Genomic DNA, 13,190 nt, shown 5'->3' on the forward strand with positions numbered 1-13,190 from the left:
CATCTATCTCATCCAATTGCAAACCAGGAAAGTGCTAAATCAAATAATTTTGCTCCCATGACATCTAGAACTTTCTATTAAATTGTTCTATTTTCATTGCACAATACTCCACTATTTCCTTCTATATAATAATCCCTCAAACCCCTCACTCTATAGTCCATGCTATATTGTTTCTAGAAATGGTATCACAAACAACCAATCCATTTTGACGGCTTAAACAACTTCCCTTCTCAACAGGGAATGGAACAGGATCATCTGCACTTAATGTTTTTTTTTCTTCATGTTCACTCATCACTATATATAATCACTCTCTCTAACCTCGTTTGGATTATGTTTAGAATTTCCCCACTTCATACCTTTTTCTTCCTGCACAAATCATCACCTGCATAAAGTTACCTATCTCTATCTGCTACTCAAGCATCAATAACTGAATTCAACCACAAATCCATCAAATAGACCATGAATTATATGTATTCAGTGAAAGAAGAGTACATGGCAGTACCATCATCATCGTTTCAATCTGGAGATAAATTCCCATCAACGATTCAACCTCCCCAGCCAATGGAAGGACTTCATGAGATAGGACCCCCGCCATTCCTCACCAAAACGTTTGATGTGGTGGACGATCCAGCTACCAACCATGTAGTTTCGTGGAGCAGGGGCGGCACTAGCTTTGTGGTTTGGGATCCACATGCTTTCTCGATAGGTCTTCTTCCTAGATACTTCAAGCACAACAATTTCTCAAGCTTTGTGAGGCAATTAAACACATATGTAAGTATTGTTGTTTCTTCATCCATGGCTTATTTTGAGTTTCAATTTCAAGTTTTAATGTCTATAACTGTAGGTTTAGTGTTTTACTTAAACTAAATAAAGAAACCAATTCAAATTTTGTTATGTGCATGGAAACGTTTTAACAATTGATTCTGAGGCCAAAATCATTTCTAGAGTGGAGCTTCTGATGAGTAGCTTCTAGGTGTCAGAATTGATTCGGAAGAAAAATAAGCTGATCTAAACGTGCTAATTAAAGTGTTAGAAATTCAAGTCTAAGTGATGAAGTCTCACCTTGGTTAATAATGAATTATTTAAGAACAATACAAGTGTAAAAGACCCACAAACTCATCTTTTGGATCAATATGTGGTGTCATATCATTATTATTCTTTATATAAAGTGTGGGATCATCATTATGATTCTGGTCTATCACTTAAGCCCATTAAAATAGTTCTTTTGGTCTTGAGCTCCCCTCATACTCTAACATAAGGTTCACTTCAAGCTTTGGGGTAGAAAAGTTATCAGTTGAATTTTTTCCAGTAAAAAATGAATATCCAGCTATGCTTTATTGAAAGATTAAATTCATTTTTGTTGCAATTACAGTTTCAAATCTATTCTGAGTTTGTCCAACTTCGTGTTTTTTATATTGATTGTGGTGTTCAATGTTATAGGGATTTAGAAAAATTGATCCAGATAAATGGGAGTTTGCAAATGAAGGATTCCTAAGAGGCCAGAGGCACCTGTTGAGGAACTTAAGGAGAAGGAAAGCACCTTCCCAACAAGCACAAGGTCACAGTGTTGACGTTAGCCGTTTTGGACTTGATGAAGAAGTTGATCGTTTGAGGCGCCAAAAGCGGGAATTGATGATGGAACTCGTGAATCTTAGAGAGCAGCAACACAATACCAGAGTTCACCTTCAGGAGATGGAGCAAAGGCTAAAAGGAATACAAATCAAGCAGCAGCAAATGCTATCATTCTTAGCCAGAGCTATGAAAAATCCAAACTTCATACATCAACTACTCCAACAAAAAGAGAAGAGAAAGGTGCTTGAAGAAGCCATGACCAGAAAGAGAAGGCTAATTGAGCAAGGAACTAGTTGTATTGGAGAATCTAGCATTGCAGGTGAAGGGAGGGGAAGTGTTAAAGTTGAGCCCTTAGAACTTAGTGATTATGAATTTGGGGTGTCAGAGTTGGAAATGCTAGCTATGGAAATGCAGGGTTTTGGAACTGGGAGGACTGTAGATCAAGAAGAACGACCGGAGGGACAAGAATCACAAGACGGGGTGGACAGTATAATTGATGAAGAATTCTGGGAAGCACTATTGTTTAGTGAGAAATTTCCGGGTCAATTAGACTTCGCAATTGCATCTGTTGAAGATAAAGACTAAGATGAAGATGTCAATGTGATTGCCAATCGCTTTGGTTGCTTGGAATCATGTCATTATGTGAACAACTGAATCAAGATTGGTTAACCCTTTCAGTTCACCATGTTCAAGTCTACTTCAAAGGAAGCTTCCAATGGTGGAGTCATTCTAATTGGCAAGACAGTAAAATTACAAGCAGAAGGGAAATAATTTATTTTAGTGTCTTTAAACTATTATATGTTCTTTTATAGCAATTGGTTAAACCCTGAATTTTCATTTTCCTTGATGTTTAATAAGGTAGGTTGCTGCTGATGCTTGGACCAGAATCATTGGTAGTCATATGATAACTGTCATTATTTATCTCAAGGTTCAACTTTTCCTACTCCCTCAAACACATATATGTATATGTAATTATGCATAGTGCATCATATCAAGTTATCAATCCAGATATGACATTACCTGTTGTAATTTTATTTTGATTAACTTAATGAATGTAGATTATCCAGAAGATGTAGAATGGACAAGAAGTAGCTGATTTCCAACAATCACAAATGTTGATTATCAAGAGCCAGTTGGTGGTTATCTTTGTCGGTTTGATTATTCTCCCCTCCTTTTGTTTCCAGTGTGTGTATGTGTATGTGTATGTGTTTGTCTTTTGCTATTCTGGTCGGTGGAGTACTTTCATGGTTGATGTTACATCTGTAGCATGTGATTAGGTATCATCACAATTTCATGTTTCCATTCTCATAAAATAAATCATTGATGGGCCTTGATAGAAATGTTTATTTGTGAAGTAGCAGATTGCTTCACGTTTCTGAGCCACTGGTTATATCATCTGCAAATGTTAAGAAGTGCAAGGTTAGCTACTCCTATTATGTTCGGGAGTTTTTGAAATACATTGAAGGACAAGGTTCTCAAATACCCTGCGCAGTTTTTGTAGTTTTAATCACTTTTGCCTCTTTTTGCATTCTTAATGTCTTTTATAGACCTTGGAAAAGAAATAATAATTCCAAGTAGAAACTCTTTAAATAAATAATGTCAGGACCGGAGAAATTTATTAATTTAGAGAGTTATTAATTTATCGATAAATTAATAATTATTAATTTAAAGAGTTTTTAAGTAATTATACTGTACATACCAAACAAACAAAAAGACAACTTTATAATACAATACAAAAAATACAACACCTGAGCTATTGAGCTATTGGATGCAATAAGAAAAGCTAGAGATGAGCTTCAAATAGACTTGAACTTTAAAGGAAAACAGACAACTATTGAATCATATTTCAATAGAGTGTAATATCTTTTTTTCAGTTTGCATGAATTATTAATTTATGATTTTCTTGGGACCAAAAATTATAAAGGGATCTCCCGAAAAATTATTATCTTATTACTTTATCGATTTTTTCATTTTTTTTACATTGGCTCAAGTCGGGACCGGACAAATTTATTATTTTAGAGAGTTTATTAATTTACCGAGTATTAATTTAAATAGTTTCTACTGTATCTCCCTTTTGGAAGGTTGCCTTGTTTGATAAGATGCCCACTAGGGTGGGCAATTTTTTTTTTGGTTCACCGGTGCACCAGGATTAAACACAGTTTGATCAAAGAATCTTGAAATATTCTTTTATAGAACGCCTAGAATTGAATGATGGTAAAATGACAAAAATGTCAATTGACAACTCATCTACTTACAACCTCTTTGACTCATTTCTCCTTACACTCACTCAATTCAAATGTATATGAACTAACAAAACAAAACTGCTATCTAACAACAAGGATACTTCATGGTCTAGTTTAGATCCAACGACTCAATATTTTAGTAGTGGTACTACAACATTTTGACTAGCTGAACATGCAACAATTAATATGAAATTGAAAATAATGAACTGATTGTTGTCACTGAAGATTTAATCAAAAGGTTTGATATCCTGTCACCAAGTGATAGACTGATAGCCTCTAGTGAGATGAGACAGTTTTTCCTTTAACGACAGTATAAGCTAAGACTAAATGATCTATTTAGAAAATATTATGTACTCATTTTTATTTGCATAATAACTTATTTGGGACATCTATATCTGACTAGGAGTGCCATATGAGTGAGTAAAAAATATTTCAAAAAAAGTTTATGGCATCATTTGGACAATTTTTAATCAAATTTTTTTAGGAACTAAAAACTATAAAAACAAAATTACGGTGCCCATTTTAGATTATATGGTAATGGTATATAAGTCGAGGGCCAGAAAAATTTAACTATTTAATTTGTTAACGTTTTTATTCAATAATTTCATTCTAATCAATTTAAATTGTTACAGTTAAGTTCATGCACATAAAAAAACAAGTCATAAATTTTATAATTATACTTAACTATTTTTTTAAACAATTATATTTAACTATAAAATAAGAAAAAATGATGAAAATTTTGATCTTATATGATTATAATAATTTATTGACCAAACTTAAAATTATCATTACTAATAATTATTTTACATTTTTATGTATTTTTTTTTGACAACATAAAACTTTATTGAATGGAAACTTGTATGAGAACAACCCTCTCATGACAATGGGAAATTGTGACATACAACCAAAAAACCTCTTGAAAGAGCACCTTAGAGATCATGCCTCATTAAAACCTTACTAGGAAAAACCCAATTGGGATAAAAACATAGTGAGGAAAAAGAGTACAAAAATCGCTAAAGAGTCTTTGAGTCACACCTACCAAATACATAAACTGTCCAATATTCTCCCCCTTATCAGTTTAAACCAGCAACCCCCTCAAGCCTTTCATATAATAAACCACCAAAGCATTTCTGAAAAATATACCACCAAAGCAAATTGTCATTACGAAGTGGTTTCTGTGACTGGCCACTAGGTACCATGAACCACTGTCAATAATTGTACCTCATCTACCCATTGTGAACTAATGGCCAATCAACAAAATGTCATGTTAAGAGCTTTCCTGCGCCAAACACAACCCTGCATCTCAAAGTGCTAACACCATAAAATACCATACCAAAACCAGTACCAGTAGATATAACAACTTGCATTTTCAAAAAAAAGAGAGAAGACACATTTATCTGTTTAATCACAGAAACCAGAAATTCCACGTCTAACACCATACCAGTACCTTAATGTGAAACCATTCTTGACCTGCAATTTAATTTTCACTCATTGATCCAGCACCTGCCATAAAGTAACACGACCATCTCTGCCACTCTTTGCCAGGAAGTCTGCTACCTCGTTTGCTTCTCTCAGAACATGGACAACACCTAAGCAATTTACCTCAGAAATTAGCCAATCAATTTTGCTCAAGATCTGGTACAACTTCCACGGTCTTCGATCACTATTCCCCACCCAACCTACCGCCAAAGTGGAGTCACTCTCAATGACAACCGTCTTGATATTAATTTTTATGTATTTTGTATATAAAAACATTTTTTTGTAAATTAATTATTCTTATAAACTTTTTCATCATTATTCGGTTTCACTTTCAAGTGAAAAATCTTATGGATCCTTCTTCATTTGATTTGTTGGTTATCCTATTTTTTCTATAAGCCACCTTTATTCTCATGGAAAATCAAATAATTAAAGAAAAAAATTTAAAATTGAATTAATATATATATATATATATATATATATATATATATATAGATATAGATATAGATATAGATATATGTGTGTGTATTGATTTTATTCATGGAAGACTAAACTTATTTGGTAAAAAAAAAAAGCAGAATCTACTTAATCAACCATAAAATTTAATAAAATTGACTAGTCATTACAACATTTCTTTGAAGGGATACAACTTGATTAAAAATCTTTGACGACACAAGCCTTTCGTTTTCCTCCAAAAGTTACACCTTTTCAATTAACATGATCCTCCGTTCACAAAAAGCATACACATTATACTATTTACAATAAAACTATCGTAGCCATGGAAAACAACTTGGACATGTTCTCTGCCTGACCAGATTCTCTCCATCTCATCATCATTTCCTTGCTTCCCTATAAAGAAGTGGCAAGGACTTCCATCCTCTCCAAACAGTGGTTTGAGACATGGCGTAAGACAAAGAAGATTAATGTGGAGTTCGACAAACTCTTCTTTTTGAAACCCGATGAATTCGATGAATCCAAAGAAGCACACAGAAGGGGTTTCCTCAACTTTATCACTAATTGAATCTCACACAATGCGAACCAATTTGTGGACAAGTTCTTTCTCAAGTTTCTCACCCTGAGAGTTGCCATGACATCATAGAAAGGTGTGTCGCTTTCGCGACACAGTGTGGGGTGAAAGAATTGAGTCTCGATTTCTCTGATCCAAACTGGAAAGAGAATAGCTTGGATGATCATGAAGGTTTGGTGCAATTGCCACAACATGTCTATGAACTCGGGTCATTGCTTGAGTCTCATTTGTGATTAACAGGTGCCAAGCTGTGAAAAAAAAAACATGAATATCATAATATTATGGTAATAAGATGAAAATTATGGGAGGGAAGAGAAGAATATAAGATTACCTGAAGTAAGACAATGCACACCGTTAGAACTCGGACATGGTAGAAATCGCTCAGTATGGTGTAGAGTTCATGGGCATATTCATTGAATTTAGGCTCAAACTCATATGGGAAATCAATTTCTGCCTCTTCCATGACATCTCGGTTTATGTTGATATAAGAAGTCCATCCACCTGCATAATACTTGAAAAACTCAAGATCTGGATCGTCAAAAAAGATTTCACTACATTCAAATTCACACTTATCAATCACTAACCTTTTCAATCTGAGCTTTTCCAGACCCATGTCAAAGCTTTCCAATTTCCCGCACTTCTTCAGGCTTAAGTTTCGAAGAGTGTTACAAGTGTGTAGCAAAGTTCGAAGAGTCGTTTCGCTAATTTCAATCCAGCCCAAAGAAATCACCTTTATTGACCGAAAGTTAAGCATATAGGCATGGTAAAACTGCATGAGTAAAGTTTCAAAGACTCAAGCAATGACCTGAGTTCATAGACATGTTGTGGCAACTGCACCAAAGCTTCACGATCATCCAAGCTATTCTCTTTCCAGTTTGGATCAGAGAAATTAAGACTCAATTCTTTCACCCCACGCCGTGTCGCGAAAGCAACACAACTTTCTATGATTTCATGGTAACTCTTAGGGTGAGAAACCTTGAGAAAAGAACTTGTCCACAAATTGGTTCGTGTTGTGTGAGATCCAATTAGTGATGAAGTTGAGGAAATCCCTTCTCTGTGCTTCTTTGGATTTATCGGATTCATCGGGTTTCACAAAGAAGAGTTCGTCGAACTCCACATTAATCTTCTTTGTCTTACGCCATGTCTCAAACCATTGTTTGGAGAGGATGGAAGTCCTTGCCACTTCTTTGTAGGGAAGCAAGGAAATGATGATGAGATGAAGAGAATCTGGTCAGGCCGAGAACATGTCCAAGTTATTTTTCATGGCTACGGTGGTTTTATTGTAAATAGTATAATGTGTATGGTTTTTGTGAATGGAGGATCATGTTGATTGTAGTGACTCTTTTATAGGATGGAAATGGGGTGCAACTTGAAGGTGAAAAAGTGCAACTTTTGGAGGAAAAGGAAACACTTGTATTTTCAAAGTTTTTTGGTCAAGTTGTGGTCCCTTTAAAGAAATGTTGTAATGGCTGGTCAATTTTAATTTAATTTATGTTTAATTCAAAGATTTTTGGTCAAGTCGTGGTCCCTTTCAATTTTACTTTAATTTGTTTTTAATTAAGTAGATTTTGTTTTATTTTTTTATGACCAAACTAATTTAATTAGTCTTTCATCTTCTTCTTATTAATAAATAAAAGTCAATATATATATATATATGTATTCTATTTTAATTTTTTCCATTAGGACAAAGGTGGCTTATAGGATAACCATCAAAGCAAATGAAGAAGGATCCATAAGATTTTTTACTTGAAAGAGAAACCGCATAATGATGAAAAAGTTTTTCAATCTACGTCAATGCTAATTTGCATAACTCGTATAAATTTTGTTTTTTAAAATAATTAATTTTAGAAAAAGATTATTATATAAAAAATTCTTAAAAATGTAAAATAATTATTAGTAATAATGGTAGTTGAAATTTTGGTCAATAAATTATTATAATAATATTAGTCAAAATTTTCAACAAATTTTCTTATTTTATAGTTAAATATAATTCTCTCTAAAAAAAATAGTTAAATCTAAACTATAGGCTTCTGGCCTGGGTTCGACTCCCCTCTTAGGTCAAAAATAAAAACATTTGTGGCTAGTGACATCACTACTGTATTCCAAGTCAGATTAGTCATGTGAGACCCTTTTCCCCTGTGTAAACTGGTGGTCAAATGACAAAAAAAAGCTTTATCTCAATGAGATAAGACTAATAATAAACTATTCTCAGTATGTAGAAGGAGCAGTAAGATACCAAGAAGGCCCTGTAGAACCATATAAATGCTTTAATGTGAATTCATCAATTCCACTTCCAAAGTCAACGATACGCCTAAATGTAAACAGTAAAAGACATCAAATTCATCAGACAAACCAGTAAATTATGCACACAATAGCCAACCAAACAACTGATGACCAAATCAAGTTTTAAAGTTAAGCAATAACCTACTTTTCTTGCTACCATTGTCAAAGACTCAAACCAATGATTATGACTTGCTACCATGTAGTTACTTGAACATATTAACAGAGAGGTAGAGCTGAAAGATTTTGAAATATGCTCAAGTGTGATATACCATCACTTTCCAACTAATGCAAATTGCAGGGAAAAAAATGTAGTATTCCTGAGCCAATTTGAATGTTAAATATTAAGAAGAGAGGTTCCATACGCAAGAAGCCTTTTAGACACACCAAAAACTATGTTACTAGAAAAGATAAGGAGAATAGTAAAAGACTTCTGATCATTCTTCTAAATGTTATCAAAATAGAAATGAAAACACAAAATCAGAACCCAAATTAATGAAGATGATAATGATAGAATAGGATATTATTTATTCTCTTTGTAATTACGCCTGTAATTAGGGTTTAATATTTATTGTTAGTCAACTAGGTAAGTTGTATATATAGGGTATTTCATTATCAATAATAGTCACGGAATTGATTTCCTTCATGGTATCAGAGCAGGTTCAGATCCCCTCTTCAAATCTGACCTAATTTTTAAATAATATCCTATTCTATCATGAAGGAAATCAATTCCGTGACTATTATTGATAATGAAATACCCTATATATACAACTTACCTAGTTGACTAACAATAAATATTAAACCCTAATTACAGGCGTAATTACAAAGAGAATAAATAATATCCTATTCTATCACACCCCCGCAGTCGAAGCGGGAGGTTCACCGACGCTGAGACTGGAACGAAAATCATCAAAAAGAAGCCGAGGTAGGCCCTTGGTAAAAATGTCCGCAATCTGATGACGGGAAGGAACATGAAGGACGCGAGCCTGGCCACGCGCGACCTTTTCCCGAACAAAATGGATATCCATCTCAATATGTTTGGTACGCTGATGGTGCACTGGATTCCCAGAGAGGTAGATGGCACTAACATTGTCACAGTGGACCAATGTTGCCTGAGAGAGAGGAAAATGAAGCTCCAGAAGTAAATTGCGGATCCAGCAGGACTCGGAGACAACATTAGCAACACCGCGATATTCAGCTTCAGCACTAGAGCGAGAGAGAGTGGGTTGCCGCTTGGAGGACCAAGATATGAGATTGTCACCGAGGAAAACACAATAACCAGAAGTGGAGCGTCTGGTGTCAGGACAGCCCCCCCAGTCAGCATCAGTGTAAGAAACAAGCTTTTCAACCGGGGAGGGATACAAATGTAGCCCATAAGTCAATGTGCCACGAACATAGCGGAGAACCCGCTTGAGGGCAAGCATGTGCTCGGTGTGGGGTGCATGCATATGTAAGCAAACCTGCTGAACAGCATAGGAAATGTCAGGACGAGTAAATGTGAGGTACTGTAGGGCACCAGCAAGGCTCCGATATAGGGAGGCATCCTCACAAGGAGTCCCAGAGGAAGAACTGAGCTTCTGCTTGGTGTCAACCGGTGTAGCAGAAGGGTTGCATGAGGCCATGCCGGCGCGAGCAATAATCTCAGTAGCATAAGTGCTCTGACTGAGGAAAAGGCCACCTGCATGTCTAGTGACAGCGATGCCAAGAAAGTAACTCAGAGGACCGAGATCCTTCATAGCAAACTCGGATGCAAGAAGTGCCATAAAGGATTTGCGGAGATCATGCGATGATGCAACCAGGATGATGTCATCAACATAGAGAAGTATGTAGGCAATATCAGAACCCTGCCGGAAGATGAAAAGAGAATGATCTGAAGTGCTGTGCCGGAATCCAATAGAGGAAACATAATCAGCAAATCGCTGATACCAAGCACGAGGCGCCTGTTTCAGACCATAAAGGGACTTCTTCAGATGGCAGACATAGTCCGGGTGGTGAGGGTCGCGGAAACCCAAAGGCTGATGCATGTAGACAGTCTCATGGAGATCACCATGCAGGAAAGCATTCTGGACATCCAACTGATGTATGGGCCAAGATCTGGAGAGAGCAATGCTGAGAACTGTCCGGATGGTAGCCGGTTTCACCACGGGGCTGAAAGTCTCATCACAATCCACACCTGCAATCTGAGACCTGCCATCACCTACAAGACGAGCCTTATACCGCTCAAACAAACCATTAGACTGCTTTTTATGGCGAAAAATCCACATGCAACGAATAACATTAACATGACAAGGACGGGGAACCAACTCCCACGTATTATTTCTAATAAGAGCATTAAATTCAGACTGCATAGCGGACTTCCAATTTGGATCGGATAAGGCTTGTTTTGGGTTACGAGGCAAGGGTGAGATGGACGGGTCATCAATAGAGACCGAAAGACTAAAAGGCTTTTTAGGTTTGGAAATGCCGTGCATGCTACGGGTAGTCATGGTCCGTACGGGTGGTGCAGGAGGGACCGGAGGCAAGGGCAAAGGTGAGGGAGAAGCGGTAGGGGAGACGGGAGCCGATAAGGGAGGCGAAGAGTCAGTGGGACTCGACGGCTGGACCGGAGGGTCAGGTGGGCGGGAGGATACGGTTTGCCAATGGTGGATCAAGGAAGGAGAGAGGTCCTCGGTGAAACACTCATAAGAAGGGGCAGGAGTCAAGGATAGGTCAGCAAAGGGAAATCGGGTTTCATCAAAAATGACATGCCGCGATATTAAAATTTTTCTGTGTGACAAATCATAACATTTATAACCTCTGTGATTCATCGGATACCTTAGAAAAACACACGGAGTCGATCGTGGTTGCAATTTGTTTATGGTAGCGGAAGGAAATAGAGGAAAACATAGACAACCAAAGACACGTAAGTGGGAGTAGGAAGGGTCGCGATGATACAACAGCTGAGTAGGAGAATCATTCTGAAGAGTCTTGCGTGGCAAAATGTTCAGAAGATATGTTGCCATTTGAAGGGCATGATGCCAAAATGAAGGAGGAACTGACGAATGAGCGAGGAGGGTGCGGATCATGTTGTTAATGGTGCGAATTTTCCGTTCTGCTTTGCCGTTTTGAGAAGAAGTGTGAGGGCAAGAGAAGCGAAAAATAAGGCCATTAGCATCACAATACCGATGAAAGGATTCATTGTCATATTCACGTCCATTATCACATTGAAGACATTTAATATTTGCTGAAAATTGTGTTTTAATAAGTGTAGCAAGAGTAGTAAACATTTCATAAACCTGAGATTTCTTGCTAATCGGAAACGTCCATAAAAAATCAGTGTGATCATCCAAAAACAAAACGTAATAACGATGACCAGCAGTACTTAAAACAGGAGACGTCCATAAATCACTATGCAAAATATCAAATGGTCTCAAAGTAATAGTGGCAGATGAACTAAAAGGCAACCGGACATGTTTGCCTAAAACACAAGAGTCACAAACAGAACTAGAACGCGAAGGTTCACAAAAAATAAGTTTATTATTCCTAAGATGGTTTAAAGCTGAGGAAGCTGGATGACCAAGTCGATTGTGCCAGACACTAGAAGCAAGACCAGCAAAGGGAGAGGAACGAGTGACTGGGTAGAGGTCGCCGAGGCTGTTACATCTCAGGAGAGGCATCCCCGTCTTGAAGTCAGACACCGAGAATCCAAATGGATCAAAAGAAACAGAAACATTATTGTCAGTAGTGAGTTGTCGCACAGAAATTAAGTTTTTAATAATTCGCGGAGTGTGCAAGACATGATTGAGTGCTAAAGGTTTGTGAGGGGTAGGAATAGAAGTGTATCCTGAACCCTGAATTGGAATGCCCTGACCACTACCAACTATCAGTTTCTGATTAAAATGACTTAAATTAGAATAAGACGTGAGAGTACCTTGAGATGCCGCAGTGTGGGATGAGGCGCCAGTGTCCATGTACCACGTGGTGTCTGGAGGAGTCAAGGACATGGTGTGCATGGCAGCAGCGATATCAGTGGGTGCTGGAGAAGCAGTAGCGGTGTAGGCCTGAGGACGCGGACCTAAAACGCCGGGTTGCTGCGGAACACCCATGGGACGCGACCACTGAGATGTGGGGTAAGGACAAGGAGGCATGCCCCAAGGGGAAGGAGCCCAACCAGGGGGAGGAGCCCAACCCCATGGATTCCAGGATGCCTGCGGTGGTGGGCGCCAGGGTGGAGGAGATGCAGCAGAGGAACCAGAGGAGCCAGATGATCCAGGATAACGGGAGCCACCTTTCTTCCTAGGTTTACCAGAACCACCCTGATAATTGCGATTTTGCCCTGACCCATAACGATGGTTGGAGTGGCCCTGATCGCTGCGGTAGGTGGGGCGCTGCTGAGAGGAGTCAACGGAGGCCGGTGGACGGGAAGCAGAGGTGTGCAAAGCAGTCTGAGAGGCCGGACCTGACATCCTGGCGAGACCAGATTCCTCTAGAATCAACATGGAGCGGACCTTGAGGAAAGGAGGCAAAGGCTCACTCTGACGAATCAGGGTGGCAACACCACGGAAAGGCTCAGTGAGACCAGAGACCAACTGGAGAACAAGACGATGATCACT

General features: G+C 37.9%; 1 protein-coding gene and 1 long non-coding RNA gene across 2 annotated transcripts; one reads left to right on the forward strand and one right to left on the reverse strand.

Moving 5' to 3' along the window:
* The first annotated feature begins 56 nt into the window (after window positions 1–56).
* LOC130717045 (heat stress transcription factor A-7a-like) lies at window positions 57–3,212 on the forward strand. Its single transcript, XM_057567147.1, has 3 exons — window positions 57–771; window positions 1,441–2,500; window positions 2,631–3,212. The coding sequence occupies exons 1-2, from the start codon at window positions 460–462 to the stop codon at window positions 2,155–2,157; spliced, it is 1,029 nt and encodes a 342-aa protein (XP_057423130.1). The 5' UTR covers window positions 57–459; the 3' UTR covers window positions 2,158–2,500; window positions 2,631–3,212.
* Window positions 3,213–5,922: 2,710 nt separating this feature from the next.
* LOC130720902 (uncharacterized) lies at window positions 5,923–7,063 on the reverse strand. Its single transcript, XR_009013281.1, has 3 exons — window positions 6,903–7,063; window positions 6,650–6,819; window positions 5,923–6,566 (listed from the first exon to the last, which is right to left on the reverse strand). It is a non-coding gene; the product is annotated as an uncharacterized LOC130720902 (long non-coding RNA).
* Window positions 7,064–13,190: the final 6,127 nt, after the last annotated feature.

This window comes from Lotus japonicus, chromosome 5 (assembly GCF_012489685.1).
Source record: "Lotus japonicus ecotype B-129 chromosome 5, LjGifu_v1.2".
Classification (NCBI taxonomy): Eukaryota; Viridiplantae; Streptophyta; class Magnoliopsida; order Fabales; family Fabaceae; genus Lotus; species Lotus japonicus.